Raw genomic sequence first — 19,376 nt, 5'->3', positions numbered from 1 at the left:
AAATGCGGCTGTTACCAACCTCGAACAGTTACATTGGCAATAGCAGCCCCTGGTGGCACAGGGATGATTTTCTTTTATTGGTGACCTAGGTGCTTTGGAACTTGTAGTCTCAGGAAGACCCTGTGTTTAAAAACAAAATTCAACTGAGTAAATTTTAAAGATTTTACTGGCTTTATGCAATGATTCATGAATCAGGCAGCATCCAAGGAGCTGTACAAAATGAAAGATTTTTATAGACAGAAGGGAACGGGAACATGGAGGCTATATTAGACAAAAAAGAAGGTTGGTTATTACAAGGTCACCTTCATTTAGGGGATGGCAGGGATCTATCAGTTTACCTAGCTAGTGTTGATTAGGAGATTCCTGATGGGTAATTGTCTCAGTTTGGTGATGCGGAGCTTAGTATAAGTGACTCCATTTTGGGCCACCTTTCTTATTTTTAACAAGTGATGTGTCTAGGTATTACATACATTGGAATAAGAATTAAATAATGATCGTGATATACAGGATTTTCCCCTGCTTTTAAAGGAGTAATCTATTTATTGTAAGGATTAATAAAAACTGAGAGTACTAAGAGTTTTTAAAGCCAGTGGAAAACTAGCAGGTTTATAGAAACTTCAGAGGGGTAAGTTAACCCTTAGATATTGTAGACTAAATTTGGTGTGTATTTGTATTTTGTGGAGAAAATATCTGAGGCTTCTATAAGATTTTGAAAACATCTAATTTTATCAAAATGTTTAAGAAACACTATGTAAGGTACATGGCTTTTCTCAGTAATGTAGAATATATGTTCTTTAAAGTTTTTCATTAAAATAATTCTGATTTTAGAACACACTTATCTTTTTTTAAAACCTGAAATGTAATTGTTTTATGGTATTGTGTTAGTTTCAAATATATAGCAAAGTGATTCAGATATATGTATATATATTTTTTCCAGATTATTTTCCATTCTAGGTTAAGATATTGAATATAGTCCCCGTGCTATACAGTAAATCCTTATTGCTTATCTATTTTGTGTATAGTAGTTTATACCTGTTAATCCCATATTCCCAGTTTACCTCTCCCCTCCTTTCCTCTTTGGTAACCATAAGTTTGTTTTCTATGTCTGTGGGTCTATTTCTGTTTTGTATATAAGTTCATTTGTATCATTTTTTTTAGATTCCACATCTAAGCAATACCATATGATATTTGTCTTTCTCTGTCTGGCTTACTTCCCTTAGTATGATATTTTCTAGGTCCATCCATGTTGCTGTAAATGGCAATATTTCATTTTTTATGGCTGAGTAATATTCCATTGTAATTCCATTTTGTGTGTGTGTGTGTGTGTATACATATATATGTATGTATAGATACCACATCTTTTTTTGCTTAATATTTACTTATTTATTTGGCTGCACTGAGTCTTAGTTGTGGCAGGTGGGATCTTTAGTTGCAGCATGTGAACTCAAGTTGTGGCATGTGAACTCTTAGTTGTGGCACGTGGGATCTAGTTTCCTGACCAGGGATTGAACCCAGGCCCCCTGCTTTGGGAGCACAGAGTCTTAGCCACTGGACCACTAGGGAAGTCCCTATATACCACATCTTAAACCAATTGCCTGTTGATGGGCACTTTATTTTTATTAGCCATTCAGCACGGCTCGCGGGATCTATTCCCCCACCAGGGATTGAACCTGGGCAATGGCAGTGAAAGTGGGGAGTCCTAACCATTGGACTGCCAGGGAACTCCTGAAAGTTGCTAAAAGAGTTAATCTTAAAAGTTCTCATCACAAAGAAAAAAATATGTACCTGTGTGGTGATGGATGTTAACTAGACTTATTGTAGCGATCATTTTGCAATATATTCAAATTTGGAATCATGTTGTACACTTGAAACTAACATAATGTTATATTGTCAATTAATCAACATTCACTCTCAAAATTTAAGAAATATATATTAAAACAATAAGATAATATTTCTAATGTATCAGATGGCAAAGATTATAAAGAATAATTCCAGTCAGTGTTAATAAGGTTTCATGGAAATAAATGGGTACAGCCTTTCTGGTGGGTACTTTGGAAGTCATATGCGACATGTACCATTCTCTGCATCTCCTACAGGCACATTTAACAGAATGTATAGTTTATCTCTAGGTTTGCTTTTCTTGGAATTGTGAAAGCATCTCTGAATTTGCTTTCTAGGAAATTATTTCCTTTAGGAATTAATATATATCTTCTAGGAATTAATATGTATCTTTTCTAGTCTAAAGAATACCTCCTGACTTCAGGCAAATGCTGGATAAATATTAGTTAAAGTAGTCTAGATCAGTGATTCTCAACAGGGTAGCACTACTCTGAAAGGGTATTTCAGTTGTTACAATAATGAAGGGGGAGGAATGGCCCAGGCTGGACCGGCACCAGAGATATATGACATCTTGCTATGCAGGGGACATTCATAAAGGTGAATAACCTGTTTGTTATTGTCTGAGCCTGAAATCTAACATTTATACATTGAAATGCATATATTATAACTTACTTTCCTTTTATTTTTATCCTAAATTACAGTTAGGTCATTATATTGATTTTTAAATTGAGATATCATTCTCATACTGTGAAGCTCATCTTCTTTTAAAGTGTGTAATTCAGTGGGTTTAGTATATTCACAAAATTGTACAATCATAGCCACTATCTAATTCTAGAACACTTTCATCATTCCCAAAAGAAACCCATTAGCAATCATTCCCCATTCCCCCAGTTGCTGGCAACCATTAATCTACTTTGTCTCTATGGATTTGCCTGTTCTGCACATTTCATATAAATGAATCCTACAATATCTGACGTTTTGTGTTTTTCTTTCACTTAGCAGGTTGTAGCATGTCAGTAACTCATTCTTTTTTATTGGTGAATAATATATTTATTTTTGGAAATTATATGGGTAGGAAGTTATATTATCTATGCATTTCACTTCAGGATAATAAAGTGTCAACAAAATATTTGTTATAGAAAGGAACGTTGGATCAAAGCCACTAAGCTAGCTGGAAAGACAAGACACACCTATGTAAAAAGGCAATTAACAATCCAAGCAAACACATTATCAAGGTATAGTTAAATTTTCTTGGACAAAGGTGCACAGGTAAGGATTAGGCAGAGATCAGATTTGAGTGGTAGATCCTATTCAGTTAATGGATTGGCAAAGCCTGGAGTGAGAAAAAGCCATCCAGAGTTAAACTGCCACCCACATAGGATGCTACTCCATCTAAAGTAATCACCGAGTGATTTTTTTCCTTTGAGTAGGCCCTGGAGTGAAGAATATCAGCGGAAGCAAAGAGAGAGGTCTGGAACTTAATGGACCGATAGCTCCCTGGTGGCAAACCTAAAGGGTTGTGTTTTGCAGAGCTGAGAGCGGCCAACGGCCAACCGCCAACACCCACCCCGGTTGGTATACCGCCACCTCCTTCCTCTCGCGTTTTGCCCAGCTGTTTAGACCCATCTCGGCTGCCGTGGCTGGGCTGCGCTCAGCTGTTGGGGGGGCGGGGCCTCTGCTAACCATGGCGGGCGAGCTTGAGAGCTCGAAGTCGCTGAGTGGGCTGCTGAGCGGCCTGGCTCAGGACGCTTTCCATGGGCACCCGGGCATCACGGAGGAGCTGCTGCGGAGCCAGCTGTATCCGGAGGTGCCACCTGAGGAGTTCCTTCCCTTTATGGCGAAGATGAAGGGCATTCTTAAGGTAACGCTGCTCCGTGCATCCTCCGCCGCCCTCCCACTCGTTCCCCTGGAAGCTGAAAGGCTTCGCTCCTCAGACCTCCACCCCTGGGGCTCCACATTATGCTCCTTCAGATCCCCTGCGCTCGCTCTGTCGCCTCTTCTCACTTTCTTAGGGCTCTTCGCACCAGTGCTGACCGAAGCCCACTGGAGAAGACTCTTGGGTTTTGTCTCCAGACACTTCACTATCGTGTAGGTCACGATTTCGAGCTGCCTCGGCGGATCTGTGCGCTCCATACTTAACATTAAGAGTGATCAAGCCATCAGCTTTCCGGGGCTGTGAGAGTGTTCAAGAGTGTTAAGGTGATCATGTATATGCCAGGATAAGGGGTGGATGGGCCGGAGTGAACCCCTGACAAGCAGTCCACTGTACGGTTAAGAGAGCCCGTTCACCAGCTGGAAGTTAAAGCGTAGCTCAGCCTGTCCAATAGAAATGTAATGAGAGCCAAATACGTAATTTTACAATTTCTATTAGCAACATTAAAAAAGTGAAAAGAAAAAAGTGAAATTAATTTTAACATTTTATTTAACCCAATATATCCTAAGTATTATCTCCTTACATGTAATCAATATACAAAATATTAATGAGATGTTTTATATTACTTCTTTCACTGTCATTGAAATCTGGTGTGTATTTTACACTAAAAGCGCGTGTCAATTTGGACTAGTCACATTTCAAGTGCTCAATAGTCACTTGTGGCTAATGGCTATCATATTGGACAACACTAGTAGACTAAGAACTAGTGATAGGACTGAATCTAGTAATGAAGTGTACTCTAGAGATAATCTGTAAAAAGTATTTTTGTGGGCCTCCTATGTGTTAGGAACTCTATTAGACGTGTTATATTTTGTTTCTTGCAAAAACCTTATGTGGTACACACCCATTTTAAAGATTAGGAAGCAGGCTCAAGAAGTCTAAGCATTTAGCCTAACGGTTACACCTTGATTAAAGTCAGTGTTGAAATTTCATGTTATCCTTTTGCACTTACTGTTTCAAAACTGCTTATGATACCTTAAAAAGACAGTTATGTTTCTTTTTTAAAAACTGCTTTTGCTTTTAGGATTTGAATCTGGGGGGATAAAAAACCCAAAGCAATTATTTCACAGAAAGTAAATGGATTGTCTCATAGAAATGTAAGGAGTAATATCTCATATGTGATTCTAGACAGTCTAAGTAATTTTAGTTGATAATCATAAATCACTAGTGAATGCCTTCTATTTATATAAAATATTACTCTTCGAGTGATCAGAAAAGGTTGCCTTGAGAATTTGATATCTTACCTGAGTTTCTGAAGTGTTTGCTAGGCCTACAGGGGATGAGGATAAGGGTCTGCAGGCCAAAAAAGTAAGAACAGCACTTGTGTAGGCAGTATCTTAGGATCTCTAAATACTGGGGGGTACTTCTTTCTAGATGGCCCATGTTTTGATTCTTTTGTTTTGTTATGAGGTAAGAATTGCAGTATACTGAGAGAAAAGATTGTCTAGAAACTCTCTCCCTTATTTTCTTTAAAATACATTGCTAAATAATATCTGGGTCTTGCTATCATTATTCTCAGTCCTCTTGCCTGAGGCTGGAATACTTAAGTTTTCTGAGTGGTTTTTTGAGTAGCATGGTTCTTTTGGTATTGAGAGTAGAACAGAAGATTTGCCTGTGCCTGGCAGCACATTCTCTGCACAGCTGCTTGGTCTGAGGTACCAAGGGGGAAAAAAAAGCCTTTGATTGTTTGACTTAGAGCTGAAACTATGGGCTCAAGATAACATTTAGTTCCAATCTTCATTTACCTTGTAAGCAACACTGTGGGATAAAACATCTAATTCTTACAAAAACATAAAAAGCAAACATGATTTTTAAATAAAAAGGCTTTGAGCAGAGATAGAATGTCTGTCTGCAATAAAAGAGAACATACACAAATAAACATGATGCAAGGATGCTATAGTATTTGGAAATAAAGGTCTGAGTGGACTACTGTGGACAGAAAAGAGATATTCTTTCTGGCAAATTTCTTGGAGATGCCATTTTTGTTGCTTTTGAAGACAGTGTAGAGTATTTGAGACTGAAATGAAGAGCTGCCACATAGGGCATTTAGGCTAAGAAAATAGCAGAGATGGGGCAGGAAAACGTAGAGCAGGTTCAGGAAATGGTGAATAGCCCAGTTTGACCAATGCATGGCTGTACCCAATGTGGAGTAATGGAGGAGGAGGCAAGAAAAAGTGAAACAACTTTTTATTGCTTTATTCCTACTAACCTTTACTCCTGCTGTTTTAGCAGGGTATACTATTTTTCCCCTTTAATTTAAAAAAATTTGGTAAAATACATAAAACATAAAATTTGTTACCGTAACCATTTTAAAGTATACAGTTCATTGGTGTCAAATACACTCATAATGTTGTGCATCCATCACAACCATCTGTATCAATAACTCTTTTTGTCTTGTGAAACTGAAACTCTGTACTGTTAAATAACTCCCTACAAACCACTCCCCCACCCCCCTGCCCAGCCCCCACCCTTCTACTTTCTGTCTTTATGATTTTGACTGCTGTAAGTATCTCATATAAGTGGAATCAAACAGTATTTGTCTTTTTTCTGACTGGCTTATTTCATTCAGCATAATGTCTTTAAGGTTCATCCATGTTGTGGTATATGTCAGAAATTCCTTCCTTTTTGAGGCTGAATAATAGTTCATTTTATGTATGTACCACATTTTGCTTATCCATTCATCTATCAGTGGACACTTAGGTTGGTTCCTTGTTTTAGCTATTTTGAATTATGCTGCTATGAACATGGGTTTACAAATACCTCTTTGAGACCCTGCTTTTAATTATTATGAGTATATACCCAGAAGTGGGATTGCTGGATCATATGGTAATTCTATTTTTAATTTTTTGAGGAACTGCTATCCTGTTCTCAACAGCAGCTGTGTCATTTTACATTCCCACCAACAGTGTACAAGAATTCCGGTTTCTTCGCATCCTTACTAGTTATTTTCTGTGTGTGTGTGTGGACGCGTGTTTTGATAGTAGCCATACTAATGAGTATGAAGTAGGCAGGGTATGTGTTTTTACATATTGATGACTTCAGAGGTCAAAACAGTTTTTTCTTTTGTCTGTGGAATCTCAACAATCTTGAATTCAACATGCAGGCTAGAAGAAAAGAAGTGATGAAAAATACTAAAGAAAAAAATGTAGGAGTCTAAGTAGAGGGAAAAAAACAAGATAAAAATGTAGTAGTACTTCATTTCTCATTTGGTGGCCATACCTTTCAATCATCTATAGAACATCAAGTTCTGTAAAGAGAGTGAAAATGAAGAGGGACAACGGGGATAGGCAGAAAGGAAGGGAGGGATGTGTAACCCCCAGGAGGGAATGGGCAGTGGGTACACGTTAATAGTCTCTTTATTGCCTGCTGCCTGCGTTCATTTATTCATAGCCTATGTTTCAAGTTCGGATGCTTCCTGAGCTGTAGCCTTTCCCTCTAACCTTCACATTTCTTGCCCAGGTGTAGTGTATTGATTGCTCACATTTGTATTTGTCCCTGTTTTCAGCTTGAACTGGAGGTTTTCTACCCTACTTGGCTAGGACTCTGTAGCTTTGCCTGTTGATGACAAAGGTCAGACCTTTCATCTGCTTGTAGATACATGAAGCTGACTATTCACTTGCTTTGGTTTTATTTTTTGGTGTCTCCTGAGAAGCAGTGAAATCAATGAATTGAGAGGGATGTGTATAGTTAGGGAAATGACCTCCTATATAAATACTCTGCCATTTTTATCTAATTTTTTGGCTCACATTTATAATTTCAACTTCTCACAGATGTGTGTTTGCATACTCTCTATTTCTTGGTTCTGCTGTTAACCTTGTGGGTATGCTCTTTAATTCTAGTTTACTGGCAGTCTAGAGAAGATCTTAACTATGGAGCTGGATCAGTTTGTACACTTCTGTATTCACTACTGCCCTCTGTTGGTGATGTTATAGTTCCCTGAAATTTCATATTTAAAATTTTTAATAAAAATTCTATTGAATTTTTGGTCTTTTCTTGATATAATGCTGTATTCAGTTCTGTCAATCAAAAGTTAATTTTTCGAGACTTCCCTGGTGGTGCAGTGGTTGGGAGTCCACCTGCCAATGCAGGGCACATGGGCTTGAGCCCTGGTCCGGGAACATCCCACGTGTTGTGGAGCAACTAGGCCCTGTGCACCACAACTGCTGAGCCTGTGCACCTAAAGCCCATGCTCCACAACAAGAGAAGCCACTGCACCGAGATGCCTGCGCACTGCAACGAAGAGTAGCCCCCGCTCGCCACAACTAGAGAAAAAGCCTGCACACAGCAACCAAGACCTAACACAGCCAAAAATAAATAAATTTATGTTTTTAAAAAAGTTAATTTTTCCATTTCTCTTTTCCTCTGTAATTTGTTTTTTCTTTTTCTTTTCAATTGACGAATAGTTGATTTGCAATATGTTAGTTTCAGGTATACAGCATAGTGATTCATTATTTTTATAGATTATACTCCGTTTAAAGTTATTACAGGCTCTGAGGGCGAGAAGATCCAAAAGAAATACCCGGACCGGGTCCCGGTGATAGTAGAAAAGTCTCCCAAAGCTCGAATAGGCGACCTGGACAAAAATAAATACCTGGTGCCTTCTGATCTTACAGTTGGTCAGTTCTACTTCTTGATCTGGAAACGAATTCATCTCCGAGCTGAGGATGCCTTGTTTTTCTTTGTCAACAATGTCATTCCACCCACCAGTGCCACGATGGGTCAGCTATACCAGGAACACCATGAAGAAGACTTCTTTCTATACATTGCCTACAGTGATGAAAGTGTCTACGGTCTGTGAAGCTGCTGCCCCTAAGGTGGGGGGTCCCATCCTACGAAGAGAGAGGTGGCCCCCCTTCCCTGACCTACTCCTCCTTCAGGCTCAAACACCACCTCCCTTCTTCAGAACCTGCACTTCCTAATGTTTGAGACTCTCCTCCAGCTCCTCTTAACACGAGGATTAATGGGGGAGATGGTCTCCAGTACCTCTCCTTTCTCCATTCTTCCCCTTTCTTTATCACCTTTCCCATTCTGCTTTAGACTTCTTGATTGTCAGTCCCTGTCACATCTGGTGATTGTTTTGGTTTCTGTTCCCTTTCTAACTGCCCAAGGGGCTCAGAACCCCAACAATCCCTTCTTTTCACTACCTTCTTTTTTGGAGGTAGATGGAAGGGACTGAAATTGTGGGGGGAAGGTAGGAGGCACATCAATAAAGAGGAAACCACCAAAAAAAAAAAGTTATTACAAAATAATGGCTATATTTCCCAGTTCTGTACAATCTATCCTTGTGTTGCTTAATTATTTTATACTCTTTTCTCTAGAATTTGAATTTAAAATATGTTTAGATCCTATTTTAGAAGTCTGCAAATATATGTAACAGTTTATGGATTGGCCTTCCTGTTCCACTTCTGCGTCCTACAATCTATTCTCGATACAGCTACTAGTGAACCTCTTTTTTCCCCCAACTTTACTGAGATATAATTGACAAATAAACCAGTGATCTTTTTAAAACATCATACCTACTAACTCTCCTGCTTTCAACCACTCCAAATTCATGGCTTCACCTCCAACTTAAAATAAGATCCAGTCCTTTTGCCATAGCCTACAAGTCCTTGTGATTTCCCCCTTACCTATTTCTCTGATCTCATTGTCTTATTTCAGCCACACTAATCTTGTCCTTATTTAAACATGTTAGGTGCTTTCTGAATCTCTTCAGGACCTTCGCAGGTGGTTATCCATGTGCCTGCAATACTCTTCCCCCAGATATTCATATGGATTTATCATTTACTTCATTCATTCTCTGCTTAGTGATTTCCTATGAGATCTTCCCTGATTTATACAAAGAGCCTCACCTTTCCTCCCCCACTCTTTTTGCTCTGCTTTACTTATCTTCATACTTAGTACTAACTGAAATTATGTACTTATTAGCTTATTTGTTGACTCCCCTGTTAGAATGTAAGCATTAAGAGGGCAGGACTTTATTATTATTTTTTCCTTTTTTGTCACTGACACTTAAAACTGTTTCTGGCATGTGGTATGCACTTCGTAAAAGTCTATAGATTATGTGAATGAATAGATAGTGCTTAAATGTGGAGACTGCCATTAAAAAGGTAAGAGAGAAAACCTACACTATTTCTGTATGGGGAGAGCTGGAAGGTATAATACCCTGGAAGGTATAATCAGGGCCCTGGAAGGTATAATCAGGGGTCAGCGAACTATGGCCCCTGGGACAAATCTGGCCTGCAACACATTTGAATAAATTTTATTGGAACATGGCCACAGTCTCATTCATTTACATATAGTCTACAACAGCTTTCACCACTATAGTAAAAGAGTTGATTGGTTGTCACAAAGATCTTGTGGGCTTCAAAGCCTAAGATATTTACTATCTGAATCTTTACAGAAAAAGTTTGCTGACTGCTGTCTGAGATTCTGTTCTTAAATTCATAATATTTAGTGTTTGGAAACAATATTGTATATAAATTATAAGTTGGTTACTTGATGCAAATCTAAAATAGGAATATTTAGGAAATAGGGATTATTTCTTGCTCTTATGTCCTCTTGAGGAATTTCACTAATTTGTTCTTTATGCTCATGAGGTTTGTGGTAAATAAAAAATAAACTTTAATAATTCTGTAGTACTCTGGGTTTTTTTTATACATATATATAAATTTATTTATTTTATTGGCTATGTTGGGTCTCTTTTGCTGTGGGCAGGCTTTCTTTTAGTTGCGGTGAGTGGGGGCTACTCTGTTGTGGTGCACAGGCTCCTCATTGCCGTGGCTTCTCTTGTTGCGGAGCACGGGCTCTAGGCGCGTGGGCTTCAGTAGTTGCAGCACATGGGCTCAATAGTTGTGGCCCATGGGCTCTAAAGCACAGGCTCAGTAGTTGTGGTGCATGGACTTAGTTGTTATGTGGCATGTGAGCTCTTCCTGGAGCAGGGATCAAACCCGTGTTCCCTGCATTGGCAGGCGGATTCTTAGCCACTGTGCCACCTAGGAAGCCCCCCCCGGTTGCTTTTAATAATTTTTCTTTGTCTTTAATTTTTGTCAATTTGATTACTGTGTGTCTTGGCGTGTTTCTTCTTGGGTTTATTCTGCCTGGGACTCTTTTCACTTCTTGGACTTGGGTGGCTATTTCTTTTCCCATGTTGGGAAAGTTTTCGACTATAATCTCTTCAAATATTTTTCTCAGGTCCTTTCTCTCTCTCTTCTTCTGGGACCCCTGTAATGCAAATGTTGGTGCATTTAATGTAGTCCCAGAGGTCTCTGAGGCTATTTTCTTTCCTTTCCTTTCCTTTCCTTTCCTTTCCTTTCCTTTCCTTTCCTTTCCTTTCCTTTCCTTTCCTTTCCTTTCCTCTCCTCTCCTCTCCTCTCCTCTCCTCTCCTCTCCTCTCCTTTCCTTTTTCTTTCTTACTTTTTCTTTCTTCCTTCCTTCCTTCCCTCCTTCCTTCCTTCCTTCCTTCCTTCCTTCCTTCCTTCCTTCCTTCCTTCCCTCCCTCCCTCCCTCCCTCCCTCCCTCCCTGTGTTGGGTCTTTGTTGTTGTGTGCAGGCTATCTCTAGTTGCAGTGAGCAGGGCCACTCTTCATTGTGGTGCATGGGCTTCTCATTGTAGTGGCTTCTCTTGTTGCAGAGCACAGGCTGTAGGTGTGTGGGCTTCAGTAGTTGTGGCATGTGGGCTCAGTAGTTGTGACTCATGGGCTCTAGAGCACAGGCTCAGTAGTTGTGGCACATGGGCTTAGTTGCTCCATGGTATGTGGGATCTTCCTGGACCAGGGATCGAATCCGTGTCCTCTGCATTAACTACTGCGGCACCAAAGAAATCCCCACTCTTTTTTCTTTATTCTGTTCTATGGTAGTGATTTCCACCATCTTGTCTTCCAGGTCACTTATCAGTTCTTCTGCCTCAGTTATTCTGCTATTGGTTCCTTCTAGTGTATTTTTAATTTCAGTTATGTATTGCTTATCTCTGTTTGTTTGTACTTTAATTCTTCTAGGTCTTTGTTAAACATTTCTTGCATCTTTTCAATCTTTGCATCCAGTCTTTTTCCGAGGTCCTGGATCATCTTCACTATCATTATTCTGAATTATTTTTCTGGAAGATTGCCTACCTCCTCTTTATTTAGTTGTTTTTCTGGGGTTTTATCTTATTCCTTCATCTGATACAATGTCCTTTGCCTTTTCATTTTGTCTATCTTGCTGTGATTGTGGTTTTCATTCTGCAGGCTGCAGGATTATAGTTCTTGCTGTTGCTGTCTGCCCTCTGGTGGATGAGGGTATTTAAGAGGCTTGTACAAGCTTCCTGATGGGAGGGACTGGTGGTGGGTAGAGCTGGGTGTTGCTCTGGTGGGCAGAGCTCAGTAAAACTTTAATCCTGTTGTCTGCTGATGGGTGGGGCTGAGTTACCTCCCTGTTGGTTGTTTGGCCTGAAGTGACCAGCACTGGAGCTTACAGGCTTTTTGCTGGAGCTAATGGCAGACTCTGGGAGGGCTCACGCCAATGAGTATTTCCCAGAACTTGTGCTACCAGTGTACTTGTCCCCGAGGTGAGCCATAGCCACCCCCTGCCTCTGCAGGAGACTGTCCAACATTAGCAGGTAGGTCTGGTTCAGTCTCCTGTGGGGTCACTGCTCCTTCCCCCAGTGTCTTGTTGCACACTCTGCTTTGTGTGTGCCCTGCAAGAGTGGAGTCTCTGTTCCCCCTTGTCCTGTGGGGTAAAATCCTGCCGGACTTCAAAATCTGATTCTCTGGGGATTCCTCCTCCTGTTGCTAGACCCCAAGGTTGGGAAGCCTGAGTGGGCTCAGAACCTTCACTCCAGTGAGTGGACTTCTGTGGTAATTGTCCTCCAGTTTGTGATTCACCCACCCAGTGGTTATGGGATTTGATTTTTTTTTTTTAATTTTTAAAATTTTAATTTTATGGGATTTGATTTTATTGCATTTGCATCCCTCCTACCATCTCATTGTGGCTTCTCCTTTGTCTTTGGTTGGGGGTGTCTGTTTTGGTGAGTTCCAGTGTCTTCCTGTCAATCATTCAGCAGTTAGTTGTGATTCCAGTGCTCTCACAAGAGGGAGTGAGCACACGTCCTTCTACTCCGCCATCTTGAACCAATCTCCCTGCATATATATATTTTTAATCTAGAGTAGATTTTTTAAAATTGGTATTTTCACCATTGTATTTAATGTGTTCATTTGAAATTAGAGCTGGCAAGCAACTTCCATGGAAGGAACATCACCAACTGAATGGTTTATTTTACTCCTCCAGTGTAGTAGAATTTTCAATACATCTTGGTTGTCCTTTTTACAAATCCTCCACAACCTCGAGAAAGTGCTTGGCCCATGGTGGAAAGTCCATCTTCATTAAGCAGCATGTATTAAAAAATAATTGAAATTTTGTTAGAGGTACTAATTGAAGATATTCTATATTTACTTTATGTGACTCCTAAAACTTAAAATAAAAAACAGTATACAGATACTTAAGCCTGTATAACAGTGAAGAAAACTCAGCTTGGCAAGAGTTGGTCATTGGCCAACAATTTCAACAAAGTTAGACTTGATGGCACTCAGTGGCCTCTGGGACATGGGAGGGGGTTCCCAACCTGGGGAACACCTGGCCTCTCTAAGCATCTTATTTATATACCATGCACTGTGCTTCAGATGCAGCAGTAAATATCACAGCTGTAGTCCCTGCCCTTCTGGATCATATAGTTCCTGGAGAATATAGACATTAAGCTAATGGTTAGGGGTATTTTGAAAGGTAGTCACAGAGTACTGTGTGCCAACTTAAGTAAATTATAGGCAGTTTAGAGTAGTTCCTAGCCCAGTTTACAGTGTGAACAAAGAAAAAGAAAAGAGGAGGAAAGTCCTACTTGTTAGATATAGTGGACTAAAAGGAAAAGAAAGCACAGAATTAACTTCCTGTAGTTGTCTAGCCCTGGTCCCAAGGTAGAGGTTTCTCATGAATATGACTGACGAGAGTCATGATAATGTCTTTCCTGGATGAGTATTTGGCTGCTCTGAGACCTCATTTTGAGTTTCTTGACTCGATCTTTAGGACCATATTGGCTGTCAAAGCATCTCTTGACCAGACTAAGATGTGTGCTTTAGTAGCTCCATCTTCTCACTGGGGCTCAGGTTATTTACTGTGCCTCTTCTCAGATCCTGAAGCATGTTCTCAAGTAGCTCCTTAAGAAAGGGTGTATGAGAGGTAATTTTTTCTTTTTAAGTCATGAAAGATATATTTATTCCAGTCTCACACTTAATTGCTAGTTTGGCTGAGAAGGTATTTCTAGGTTGCGAATAATTGAGTCACAAATTTGAAGGCATTATTTCATTGAATGTAACCTGTCTTTTTCTCTCTCTGGAAGCTTTTAGGACTTTCTCTTTATCCTTTATTTCCTTGAATGTCATTGATATATGATTTTCTTTCATTTCATTATTTGGGCTACTATGTGCCCTTTCAGTCTGGAGACTCATGACCTTTAGTTCTGGGAAAAGTTGTATGACTACTTTCTTTTCTTTTTTTCTTTTTTTTTTAATTGACATATACTTGTTTTACAGTATCATGTTAATTTCTGCTGTACAGCAAAATGACTCCTTATACATATACATTCTTTTTTATATTCTTTTCCATTATTGTTTATCCCAGGAAATTGAATATAGTTCCCTGTGCTATACAATAGGACCTTGTTGTCTATCCATCCTATATGTAATAGTTTGCATCTACTAATCCCAAAGTCCCAGTCCATTCCTCCCCTACCTCCCTGCCCTCTTGCCAACCACAAGTCAGTTCTCTGTGAGTCTGTTTCTGCTTTATAGATAGGTTCATTTGTGTCATATTAGCTTCCACATATAAGTGATATCACATGGTATTTGTCTTTCTCTTTCTGACTTAACTTCACTTAGTACGATAATCTCTAGTTGTATCCATGTTGCTGCAAATGGGATTATTTAGTTCTTTTTTATGGCTGAGTAGTATTCCATTGTATATATGTACCATATCTTCTATATCCATTCAACTGTCAATGGACATTTAGGGTGATTATTTTCTTATCTCTTTTTTTCTCTTTCTAGCACTCTGATTTTTCAAGTGTTAGACCTTCTAGACTGAATCCTCAAATTTTCTTTTATTTTCTCTATTTTCCATTTCTTTGTTTTTTCTTCTACTGTTTGGTAGATTTCTTAACTTTACCTTCTAGCCTTTTTTTCTTTTTCTCTTTTGGCTATGCCATGCATCATGCGGGATATCAGTTCCCCAACCAGGGATCAAACCCACTCCCCTGTAGTGAAAGTGCGAAGTCTTAACCACAGGACTGCCAGGGGAGTCCCTCTTCTAGCCTTTTAATTGAATTTTTCATTAGATCATGTTTTTAATTTCCAAGAGTTTTCTTTTGACATGGACAGTATGCTATATTTAGCCAATGTAGGAGAGGAAGTTTTTCCTTGACTCTCTTGGGGTCCCTGGCCAGGTCTGAAGTTTAAACAAAGGCAGGTTAACAGGAGAGAAGTGTAAAAATTTGTTTTAATATAAGTTTTATGTGACAAGGGAGTGTTTGTAAGGAAATGAAGACCCGAAGAAACAGACCTGAGTATTTTATGATAGGTTTGATGAAGAGGTGACAGTTCATGGAGGAATATGATAGATTAAGAAGTATGAAGTAATTGTAGGAAACAGGGAGATTTAAGAAGGCCTGTTCGTAGGCTTCTTCTTGGCATTCCTTTGTTTTTGGAGATAAGAATAGATGTTCCATTCCTCTGGGTATAGTGAGGGCACCTCTCACATGAGGGTTTTATGACCTGTTTTAAGGGAGAAAAGTTGGTGGGGAGGTCAGAGTGACCTTCCTTTTCTCAAATTCCTTCACCTTAAGATATTCAGTATGCCAAGGTGCCATAATTTGGGATAACATGTCCAGAACCCCATCACCACCAGCCTCTCATCTCTTTTTTAAAATACAGGGTGGGGGGACTTCCCTGGTGGCACAGTGGTTAAGAATCCACCTGCCAATGCAGGGGACACGGGTTTGAGCCCTGGGCCAGGAAAATCCCACATGCCATGGAGCAGCTAAGCCTGTGTGTCACAACTGCTGAGCCTGCGCTCTAAAGCCTGCAGGCCACAACTACTAAGCCCAGGTGCCTAGAGCCCATGCTCTGCAACAAGAGAAGCCACTGCAATGAGAAGCCCATGCACCACAACAGAGTAGCCTCCACCTGAAGAGTAGAGAAGCCCTCACACAGCAACAAAGACCCAACGCAATCAAAAAAAATTAAAAGATAGATAGATAAATAAAATCTAAAAAAAATACAGGGGGGAGCATATAATACATAATTTTCTGCATTTGGCTTTTAAAAAATTCGACTTTAAAAAAATATAAATTTATTCTTTTATTTTTGGCTGTATTGAGTCTTGGTTGCTGCGCACGGGCTTTCTCTAGCTGTGGTGAGCGGCGGCTACTCTTCATTTCGGTGCTCAGCTTTCTCATTGTGGTGGTTTCTCTTGTTGTGGAGGCATGCCAGTAGTTGCGGTGCATGGGCTCAGTAGCTGTGGCTCGTGGGCTCTAGAGCGCAGGCCCAGTAGTTGTTGCGCACAGGCTTAGTTGCTCCGTGGCATGTGGGGTCTTCCCTGCCCCAGGGCTTGAACCTGTGTCCCCTGCATTGGCAGGCGGATTCTTAACCACTGCACCACCAGGGCTGCCCCTGACTCTTTTTTTTTAATACTAGTCTTCAGTATTAGGAATTTAGTATATTTGTACTTAGCACTGATGAGAGCTTTTTGCAGAGGCTTTTTTTTTTTTAAATTTATTTATTTACTTATTTATTGGATGTGTTGGGTCTTCATTGCTGTGCTTGGGCTTTCTCTAGTTGTGGCGGCGGGGCTACCCTTTGTTACGGTGTGCAGGCTTCTCAGTTCAGTGGCTTCTCTTGCTGCAGAACACAGGCTCTAGGTGCATGGGCTTCAGTAGTTGTGGCCTGCAGGCTCTAGAGTGCAGGCTCAGTAGTTGTGGCACACAGGCTTAGTTGCTCTGTGGCATGTGGGATCTTCCTGGACCAGGGCTTGAACCTGTGTCCCCTGCATTGGCAGGTGGATTCTTTTTTTTTTTTTTTTTAGCTCTTTATTGGAATATAATTGCTTTACACTCTTGTACCAGTTTTTCAGGTACACCAAAGTCAATCAGCTGTATTTATACACATATCCCCATATTCCCTCCCTCCCTCAACTCCACCCCACCCTCTCCCTCCCGGCCCTCTAAGGTATCACCCAGCATGGAGTTGATCTCCCTGGCAGGTGGATTCTTAACCACTGTGCCATCAGGGAAGCCTCCATAATGCTTTTAAGTATTGAGCTTTCCTGTCTCTGCAGTAGGGCTTTTAGATTTATTATATAATGTAGAAAGATTTTACTGTGTAAGATATTTTAAAATCTGTTATTGGCCTCTCTTTACAAATGAAGAGAATATGTAAATCAGTACTTTTTTGATACTTGTATACATTTTGGACAGCAAATATTAAGTAATAATAAATTAACTTGAATATAAAAATACCTGGTCTTAAAATATTTAGATCAGGAGACATGAATAGGAGAGATTGAAAACATTTGAATTTTTTTTTTTGAAGAATGTTTTTATAAATTTATTTATTTATTTATTTTATTCATTGGCTGCGTTGGGTCTTTATTGCTGCATACGGGCTCTCTCTAGTTGCTGAGAGTGGGGGCCACTCTTCATTGTGGTGTGCAGGCTCCTCACTGTAGTGGCTTCTCTTGTTGTGGAGCACGGGCCCTAGGCGCGTGGGCTTCACTAGTTGCAGCACATGGGCTCGGCTGCAACACATGGGCTCAGCAGCTGTGGCTCACGGACTCTAGAGCACAGGCTCAGCCGTTGTGGCGCATGGGCCTAGTTGCTCCGTGGCATGTGGAATCTTCCCAGGGCAGGGCTCGAACCTGTGTCCCCTGCATTGGCAGGTGGATTCTTAACCACTGTGCCACCTAGGAAGTCCAAAACATTTGCTTTACTCTGTCATATTTTCAGGATTCATTTGTCTTCTGTCTTAACTATAAGCAGTAATTCTCTTTTCCTACTTTAGGTGGCAGTAGAATATTGGCTTGCTGATGACACTGATAAAATATGTTGGAAGAAACATAGTGTTTAAAATGTTCTTTCTCTTGAATTGTTCTAGTTCAGAAAACAAAGTTGGCTACTAAACAATAAGAATTTCTTATCCAAAGAAGTCTAAATATTTGGTTTGATATTTGGAATTTAGAAATATTATTTTCTGGAAAGTTTAAAGCTCTGTAAAGAGATTCCTTTGCTATAGTTCTCTAGGTTTTGTGTAAGTAAATTTTGCTAATTTCATTGATGATTTTTGAGAATTTTTAAAAATTTATTTTTATAATGTACTTTTTAAAAAAAATTTATTTACTTATTTTTATTTATTTATTGGCTGCGTTGGGTCTTCGTTGCTGCACATGGGCTTTCTCTGGTTGCTGCAAGTGGGGGCCACTGTTCATTGTGGTGCTCAGGCTCCCCACTGTTGTTGCGGAGCACAGACTCTAGGCACATGGGCTTCAATAGTTGCGGCACATGGGCTCAATAGTTGTGGCTCATGGGCTCTAGAGCACAGGCTCAATAGTTGTGGCACATGGGCTTAGTTGCTCCGTGGCATGTGGAATCTTCCCAGGGCAGGGCTTGAACCCATGTCCCCTGCATTGGCAGGCAGATTCTTTACCCCTGCGCCACCTAGGAAGTCCCTATAATGTACTTTTTTTTTTTTTTTCTTTTTTTTTTTTTTAAGCTGCACTGGGTGATCTTTTTATTTATTTATTTGGCACACGGGCTTAGTTGCTCCATGGCATGTGGGATCTTCCTGGAGCTGGGATCGAACCTGTGACCTCTGCATTGTCAGGCGGATTCTTAACCACTGCACCACCTAGGAAGCCCCCTATAATGTACTTTTAATTGAGATATAGTTGATGTATAATATTATATAAGTTACAGGTGTGCAAATAGTGATTCACAATTTTTAAAGGTTATACTCCATTTCTAGTTATAAAATATTGGCTATATTCCCTGAGTTGTACAGTACATCCTTATAGTTTATTTATACATAATAGTTTGTACCTCTTAATCCCCAACCCCTGTCTTGCCTCTCCCTCACTTTTGGGACTGGATGATAATTCATGAGATGTATTCCTAATTCTCTGAAGGATTGGCAAACAACTGTTTGATGTTATGTTTTTATGTCCCTGGACATCCCATGATAAAGCAGCAATTGCAGATTACCAACTAGAGTTTGCAGATTATGTGCATAGGCTAAAATGACCTGTAATGAGGTATTCTGTAAGTTTTTTTTCTTTCTTTCTTAGTTTAGAGAAAAGTTCATATTAATTGAAGACCTATTTTTGGTTCTCTTTTCCTCAAAGCAGCTACTGTAGGTCTGAAAACTTGACTTGGATTGAAGGAGTTCCTGGGTAGGAATATTTTTAAAGAAAATTTCTATCTTTGATTTACCTATTAAATACAGTCAGTCCTGCTTATTCATGGCTTTTGCATCAGAGGATACAGAGGGACAGCTGTAGTATGCCATTTCGTATAAGAGACTTGAGCATCTGTGGTC

The 19,376-nt window shown here is 39.9% G+C and overlaps 2 protein-coding genes across 6 annotated transcripts in view; both read left to right on the top strand.

Annotated features, from left to right (window-relative positions):
• Positions 1-19,376, top strand: part of COMMD1 (copper metabolism domain containing 1) — a 152,111-nt gene continuing 132,735 nt past the window's right edge. Inside the window, exons 1-2 of one of the 5 annotated variants that reach the window (XM_057741636.1) lie at positions 1-2,436; positions 3,270-3,700. In XM_057741636.1, coding sequence (XP_057597619.1) covers positions 3,524-3,700 — 177 coding nt within the window. In that variant the 5' untranslated portion in view covers positions 1-2,436; positions 3,270-3,523. The remainder of the gene's footprint in view (positions 2,437-3,269; positions 3,701-19,376) is intronic. The other 4 variants (XM_057741637.1, XM_057741638.1, XM_057741639.1 and 1 more) reach the window with 4 other exon arrangements.
• Positions 8,217-9,025, top strand: LOC130856793 (gamma-aminobutyric acid receptor-associated protein-like; the record flags this gene model as incomplete). Its single annotated transcript, XM_057741640.1, has 1 exon — positions 8,217-9,025. A coding segment is annotated over one exon (354 nt), but the record flags the coding sequence as incomplete, so codon positions are not given.

The sequence above is a fragment of the Hippopotamus amphibius genome, chromosome 7 (genome assembly GCF_030028045.1).
Source record: "Hippopotamus amphibius kiboko isolate mHipAmp2 chromosome 7, mHipAmp2.hap2, whole genome shotgun sequence".
Classification (NCBI taxonomy): domain Eukaryota; kingdom Metazoa; phylum Chordata; class Mammalia; order Artiodactyla; family Hippopotamidae; genus Hippopotamus; species Hippopotamus amphibius.
This window is presented reverse-complemented; position numbering and strand designations above follow the sequence as displayed.